At 35.0% G+C, this 7702-nt stretch overlaps 1 protein-coding gene and 1 non-coding gene across 4 annotated transcripts; both read right to left on the reverse strand.

Annotated features, from left to right (window-relative positions):
• Window positions 1-1105: 1105 nt before the first annotated feature.
• ATRZ-1C (RNA-binding (RRM/RBD/RNP motifs) family protein with retrovirus zinc finger-like domain-containing protein) lies at window positions 1106-5092 on the reverse strand. Of its 3 annotated transcripts, none has more exons than XM_079080545.1 (4): window positions 4959-5092; window positions 4670-4804; window positions 1648-2108; window positions 1106-1546 (listed from the first exon to the last, which is right to left on the reverse strand). In XM_079080545.1, the coding sequence occupies exons 2-4, from the start codon at window positions 4781-4783 to the stop codon at window positions 1276-1278; spliced, it is 846 nt and encodes a 281-aa protein (XP_078936671.1). In that variant the 5' UTR covers window positions 4784-4804; window positions 4959-5092; the 3' UTR covers window positions 1106-1275. The 3 variants fall into 3 exon arrangements, with proteins under 3 accessions (XP_078936671.1, XP_078936673.1, XP_078936672.1); XM_079080547.1 differs by lacking the exon at window positions 4959-5092 and adding an exon at window positions 2331-4003 and having other exon boundaries at window positions 4670-4802; XM_079080546.1 differs by lacking the exon at window positions 4959-5092 and adding an exon at window positions 2331-4087 and having other exon boundaries at window positions 4670-4796.
• A 2309-nt stretch (window positions 5093-7401) lies between these two features.
• Window positions 7402-7487, reverse strand: TRNAY-GUA (transfer RNA tyrosine (anticodon GUA)). Its single transcript is given in 2 exon segments — window positions 7402-7437; window positions 7451-7487. It is a non-coding gene; the product is annotated as a tRNA-Tyr (tRNA).
• Between the last annotated feature and the right edge of the window lie 215 nt (window positions 7488-7702).

Raw genomic sequence — 7702 nt, forward strand, 5'->3', positions numbered from 1 at the left:
GACCTAAAGAATTTAATGGTGTGCTTGATCCAAAAGTGACCATTCGTTGGATAGCATAAATGTGGAGCAAATTCTTCGTATGTGTCGTTGTGAAAAATATCGAAAGGTGGGATACGCTTCTCAAATGTTAAAGATGATTCCCTTACTTGGTGAAATACACTCCATCGAACTCTACAATATAATGTTGTGTCTTCCTTCACTTGGGAAGAATTTGTGGAAAGATTAAAGACAAAGTTTTGTTTAGCATATACATAGGCATAGACATGGGACTAGAAACTGATCAATGTTTTTTATTTTATTTTTTGCACTAGACAACTTTACTATTGACGAATACACCAAGAAGTTTTTTGATATGCTTCCATTCCTTGAAGATACTCTATAAATTGATATCTTAGTTCTAGGATTTAATCTTTTATAACTAAACTGTGTTATATGATGCGGTCTAGTACAGTGTTAGTGGTTTGTGAACGCCCTTACTTAGAGATGTACATCAAAATCAGTAACCGACTTTAGAATGATTATTATAAGGCTCGGTTTAAGGATGAGCTAGTTCCAGTTTTTCAAGTCCAATAAATTTCTACCAGCTTTATACATTACAATTACAATAAGGTTTGGGATCAGGTTTTCAGGCCCATCTCAAGCTTGGTAAAGGTAAAGTAATATGAATCAATTTAGATGATCATGGCAACGAAGCGATCGAGAGAAAAAACAATAAAATATTTTAGAGTACTGCCTAATATTTTTACATGTGTTTCTACTTTACCCATTTTTAAAATGTTATCTGTGTCGATAGCAGACAATTTTATATGATTATTTGACATAATGAAGAACAAGAACGCAATAAAAATATAGTCATAGGGAAGAATAAAAGAGAGTCATGAGATGAAGTAGCTAAACGCATCGCCAAGATCATGTAATTTCTTGCTAAATGCTAATAACATCTGAAATGTACAAAGCGAGGAAGCAAGAACCAACAGCTCCAGCAGGCAATTAGAAAAATCAAATTTTATTCAAGTGTATGGATGTATTGTTGACGAATTTCAAAATATAGACTTGTTGGCAAAAAATTGTTTAGATAAAGTAGAAGGCATACATGAAATAATAATTTACTTTTAGGAGCCGACTGAAAATAAATTAGTAGAAGAAAAAGTGGCACAAGGTTTTATTAACCACCTCAACTGAGATGAGAATGATTCACAAACTAACTAACCCAATCTCAAAAGCGGATGGATAAAAGGTTTCATCGTTGAGCATATCAGATAACAAGAAAACTTTTCAGTAGTCAAAAGAAGATGGCCGGCCACCTCCCCTTCTGGGCCGGTCATATGGACCAGCTCTATCCCTATAGTTTCTTCCTTCATAACGTGCAGGTCCACCACCACCACCACCATATCTGTCACTGCTCCTCCTTGGGACAACTTCCCGATCATAGTCTCTCTCCCTGCCATACCCGCTCTGTGGCGGTGGTGGTGGTGGTGGTGGGTAACGTTCCGGGACTCCATATCTATCGCCTCCAAACCGATCTCCACCTCCACTTGGTGAGTACCTATTAAATCAAACAAACGCCAAAATACATAAATATTTATTGTTTAAAGGGTAAAACAGTCATTTCAAAATATCTCCACTCAAGGATTCTAGATACCATACCTATCATTAGAATACCGACTGCGGCTTCCAACATACTTGCTATCTCGACTATCATAGCGGTCTCTATCCCCAAAACGCCCTCCATCATCCACATAACGTTCACGGTCTGCATAGCCACCACCAAACCTGGGGCGGGAAGAGAACCGGCCACCACCACCACCGCCACCGCCTGCTGAAGGGCAATCACGGGCCCAGTGTCCTGAGCGGCCACACTTGAAGCACTCGTCCTGTCCCATAGATCTGTCACCACCTCTACCGCCTGACGACGGATAGCCTCCACCGTAACCGTGATCTGCCGCCTCATCACCGCCCATTTTAGGCTGAGCCTTGTTGACGGAGATGACTCGTTCCCCAAGATCACTTCCATGCATTTCTCTGATTGCATCTTCCATGCCTCTACGGTCTGAAAATGTTATGAACCCGAATCCACGTGGACGCCCGGTGTCTCTTTCAAGCATTATCTACATCAAGATCATGCTTAATAACAAGTTATACAAGTTTCAACTTATAACACAAGAAACTAACAATTGACTCTTGAAACATGATAACCTATAAGTATGGCTAATTAACATATTATATATTATAACAGGCATTCAATAGAGAGAGAGAAGAAACTTTTGCTTATGTTGTTACACGATAAAAGAATACTAAAAGATGAAATATGACATGGTTTAAGATATTACCTCTATATCAATTTGGCCGATAAAGAACTTAATTTGTTAGGATTTATAATAGTAGATCAGATTCAGGGCACTCTGCACCAAATCACTTATCAATTTCTTCTTTTCTTTCTCACTGTTTACTTACTACTGTTACTAATAACAGATCTTAACTGGAATTTTCTTAGCCCGCATAACATACATTACAGCACTTGGGATGACTTAACCACAGAAGTTCAGCTGATGATAAGATTACTTTTGTTGTTTTAGCTTAATTTCTAAGATTTTATAACATAACAAGGTCATCAATTTCTTCTTTCTTCCCCACTTTGGACAACTTAAGGGATCTTTTACTATCTCATCTTTCAGGGAAACATACATCACTATTGCCACTTCATCATATTTTTGGTGTCATAAATTATATCGGTGCCAGGTAGTTTCTTGAACATAAGACGCTAAACAGCAAGAAGAAGCTCTATATAGCTAAAAATCATTGGGATAAAGATAGCAGCTTTAGCTTGAAATCTTGGAAACCTTCACCAAAAAGTGTCAATCCGGATCACATTGTCCCATTTACCAACAGCTGCTACATTGTACATGAATCAGCATGGAAAACAAAAAGCCCTGGTAGTAGTAATTGCTTTCACAAACGGTGCTCTACAACACTGCAAATCAGGATATTGGAAATGAAGGCGAGTGCTTTTGAGGGTTGAGTCTAGGAGGCACTATGTTTTACTTACACTATAACTAACCATCATGGACTTGTCATAAGCAACAGAAAAGAAATCTACTTGAAACAAGTGCTAAGATAAATGAAACTCCAGCAGAACAGGATGCAAAATCGAGCACAAAGATAGCTTCAGCCATTGAGAATCCTCCCACAAAAGAATACTATGTACCCTAATCTTCTGCTAAATGATGAAGACCACCAATCTGACTTTCAGTGTACGTATTATTTAATGAAAACTGCTCAAAAACAGATGCATAACTGACCTCTGTCACTCTTTCCTGACAAAACAGAGCATGGGCATCTTAACCCTAGCAACTCTGGTGTTAATCTGAGTGCTCAAGTTCTAAAAAGCTCAAAAAAGTATATGCCAGAAGAAGAACAGAAGGTGTATTAATCTAATCAATAGTAATCATATCGAAGCACAACCACACATGAACTTCTCAGAAACTAGAATCTCACCATACATGTGTCCTCTCTTACCACCCTACACCTGTCCTTTGGTTTTGGACTTCCTCCTTGAGTACACCTTCCAAGTTACTGGTCCAATGGCTCTTTAGTGATTGGGTAGTGAGTCTTTTCTCTATCACAGGTGCAGTGCATTCAAGAATATGTTTTTTAATCAATCCCCAAAACATTTGGTATTATATATGGATAATTCGACTTCAAATCCTAATCAACAAAAGGCAGCACTTGTGTCAACAACGAATGAAAAAATGATTAGCTTTAGTAAAAGCTACTAGCTTCATGAAGTTTGCTAAATCTTTTTGACTTTTCAGAGGTTCAGCCGCATGTTAATAATACATATGAGAAGTCCAAAACTGCTGATAGATATCCATGTGTGTCTCAAACCACGTACTTTCTCAAAGCAGATCACAAGCTTACTTAAACGGGCATATCTGATACAAGCTTCTTTTAATAAGATTGTGCAACGTGTTGACATACAGATGTTCTATTTCAAAACAACCAACTGAACAAAGCAAAGCATAAAAACGAAAGTGAGCTTCAGCAGTTCAACCCAACAGAACCCACAGTTTCTTGTAAACAAATCCATCTTAAGCAACCAAAGATCAGAACCAGCATTCCAGCAAGAAAACAAACAAACAGATTATTAATAACAGAAGCACCAAAGGAAAATCATTGACTTACAATAATAATATTTAAGATTAACTTTTTAATGAGAAAAAAAAAAAAAAAACTAACAATCTTGGTAAACATAAATTTGTTTCTCTCGCATCTACAGAGTTGCATAAATCCATAAACACATTCAAACAAGACTCATGTCTAACTAAATTTCCTGATGGCTAAGCAAACCCGTAACAATGCCAAATAAGTAAGGTTAACAGCTAAGCCACCTTATGATCAGAAAATACTTACAACCACTAGACATTTGACATTCATATTATCCTTAGGACTCGGATTCCCTACACCCTCCTTACAAAATCCAAAAGACCCACTAAAATTTACACCAAATTACGACCCCTCAGGCTTATTGAAAGAACATAATGATATCAAAATTAGGACCTTAAAAATCGTAAATCTGTTCTTCCACGTACTTTCTCATAAATTAATCTTAACGTGGATGTAAATTTACCAATTAATCAACAAATCATAAAAGATAAGAAAAGCAAGGAACCTGAGAGTCGATAATTTTTCCGAAACGACCAAAGGCGCCTTCAAGCTGGCGCTCAGTAACGTCCCATGATAGCCCTCCGACAAATATACGGTAGTCAGAATCTTTTCCAGCCATCGAGTTTAACAATCAAAATGCCTACAAAAATTTAATTTAAACAAATAGCGACATATTATACAGAAACCCTGTGTCATATTCAAAACCGAATCATCCGATCGGCTAAAAACATTCACATAAAACAAAGACAACTACCCATGGTAGGCGTCGTCGTGCGACATAAACAGAAACTTACCTAGATTGGGACTTGTTTTTTCTTTGATGAATCGCTTTTTTTTCCAGAATAATTGAGTAGAATAACGTGTGTGGGTTTTAGGGCTAAAATAGAAACCCTAGCAGAGGGGATTGAATATGAATGCAATCAAGTATGTGGGTGTTTAGTATTGATGAATTACACCCTCCACTATTAAACTCTTACCGTCTCAGTCCTTTTAAATTTAGTTAAGACTGCTAGGTGTTGCTAAACCAATATTCGTTTTCCAGTAAATTAGAGTCATATCCATATGGTTTAGGGTTCTTTATTTTTTTTTTGTATAAAATCCAATTTTTTAATTACACAATTATATACATGAACCTACTTTATATATATATATATATATATATATATATATATATATATATATATATATATATATATATATGGGATTGTTTGGTTCGATTTCAACAGAAAGATGGTATAATTTGATTACAACATATTTCTGAAATATACTTTTATAATGTTCAGCAACAAGTTTCTGTTCTATCGATTTAGCAAGAAACCACATGTTTTTTTTTTCACATTCCCCTGATGTAAACGATTTCAGAGCAAGATTAATAACAGTGATTTCAGAAAAATGTTATTAGCAGCTATTGAATAGAAAAAAAAAGGGCTTTTTTTCAGATTGTCATAGCAGCGATGTCACAACAGCCCTGTTTGAGGTCGACTTCAGAGGGGGTTGTTTGGTTCGAATGTAACATTTGATCGAAGAGAGAGAGAGAGAGAGAGAGAGAGAGGGAGAGAAAGAGAGAGAGAGAGAGAGAGATCACCTGCGATGAAGGTCGTTGGGCGACTCCTGTAACAAAGTGGAGAAGACGTGCAAAAGAGGGTTGTCGGTTGAACGAGAGTGGGAAGAATATGATGTTAGGTTTATTGATGAAGTGTAAGATGATGTTTAGCGATGGCAAAATCGTAATCTACTATTTTCCATGTTATAAATGAATTAATTCGCTTGAGATGGTGAAGGAATGAACTTTCCGTCATCTTAAGGAAAAATATTTCATTAAGAATTCATTTTTCTTCTCTTAAAGCTAAACCAAACACATGAATTTAAGAGAATTGAAATATTTTTTCCTCAAATTCCATTTCATTCCTACCAACCAAACAACCCCTAATTGTGATTTATGTTGAGTTAATCTAACTAATTACGGAAATAAAAAAATATGCAAAAGGTATATTTCCAAGAGAAAAAAATACTAAACTAGCCAAAAACACTAATTATTTATCAATTTTTAGCCAAAAAAATACGAATTATCCCATATTAGCCACTAAAACCGTATGTTAAAGGCGAAAGAATAGTTCACTTTGTGTTTCTTAGAAAAACCCACGGTCAAACAAACCGTATGTTTCTTAGAGAAACTTACGGTCAAACCATATGTTTACGGTCGAATGTAGTTGACTACGGTCAAAAAAAAAAAAAAACTGACTACTATTTCGGGCAATGAGCTACTGTTTCATGGATCGTCTACTTTTTAAGGGGCCATCGGCCGATAGTATATAAAGTGTTAGTTTTTAATTTAGGTCATTTTGTGTATTCTTTTAAAGCAATTGGACTACTATTTTTTCTCTTAATGGAGTCTTCAAAAAACAAATAGTTATGTTTCGGATTTTGCTGTAATTTTAGCGTATTCTCGATTAGGACTAGAGTTTATACCTATAGTCTTTTTTTTTTAAACCGAAAAAAAAAATTATGAAACCGTAGGTTTCATATGAAACCTACGGCGTACAAGTAAACAATGCACATATTGTGCATCGAATGCTTGAACACCATAGGTATCGTACGAACCTACTGTTTTTTTTTCGTTTTTCCGATTTTTTTTTGCTTCTACCTTGTATATAATTGTATTATGATAGACATATGATGATTTTTTTTAACCTACGATGTACAAGTAGTTAATGCACAATTTATGCCTTGACAACTTGTACACCGTAGGTTTCTTGTCGAAAGAGTGGGTTTCGTGTAAAATACTCAATAAGAAACCGTATGTCGTTGAGAACAAACCATAGATGTCTTAAAACCTACGGTTTTGATTTCAAAAATGATTTTATTTTTTATACGAAAATCAAAAGAGTAGGTTTTAACCCGAAAGAGTAGTCGAATTAACAAACCTATAGTTTTAGTGCCTAAATATAGATAACTCCTAATTTTTTTTTATTTCAAAAATGATTTTATTTTTTATGCTAAAAACAAAAGAGTGGGTTTTAACTCGAAAGAGTAGCTCAATTAACAAACCTACGGTTTTAATGCCTAAATATAGATAACTTCTAATTTTTGGCTAAAAATGAATAGGTAATTAGTGTTTTTGGCTAGTTTACTAATTTTCTATATTTTCGATAATTTAAATATATTATTTACAAAACTTCTAGTTAAATATTTAAAGAGATAAAATCAAATACAATCACCAAAAATTAGTTAAACAATTCCGACCTGCCGGATTCGAACCAGCGACCTAAGGATAGCTATGAACACACTACAGTCCTCCGCTCTACCAACTGAGCTAAGGTCGGCTTGCGATTAATATCTGGATTAAAAGATTTATTAACATAATTCTAGAACACAATTCAGTTTTTCTTTTTTTAAAAATCATTATTAATCGAATTTCTTAAAAAAAAAGTAGTACAATATAAACTTCTTAATCAAGTTTAACGTTAGCATTAACGAATATCTTGTACCTTTATCATTGAAAATAATTGTTACGTTTATTTTGAAAAAACAAAAGAGA

The sequence above is a fragment of the Lactuca virosa genome, chromosome 2 (assembly GCF_052849685.1).
Source record: "Lactuca virosa cultivar CGN04683 chromosome 2, Lactuca_virosa_CGN04683_v6, whole genome shotgun sequence".
In the NCBI taxonomy this organism is placed as follows: Eukaryota; Viridiplantae; Streptophyta; class Magnoliopsida; order Asterales; family Asteraceae; genus Lactuca; species Lactuca virosa.

Excerpts from the sequence above, each read along its gene's own strand:
- ATRZ-1C (XM_079080545.1), bottom strand. The coding sequence starts at position 4,783 with ATGGCTGGAAAAGATTCTGACTACCGTATATTTGTCGGAGGGCTATCA. Across the intron at positions 2,109-4,669 it reads GAAAAATTATCGACTCTCAG|ATAATGCTTGAAAGAGACAC; the intron begins GTTCCTTGCTTT and ends ATCTTGATGTAG. Across the intron at positions 1,547-1,647 it reads AGTCGGTATTCTAATGATAG|GTACTCACCAAGTGGAGGTG; the intron begins GTATGGTATCTA and ends TTGATTTAATAG.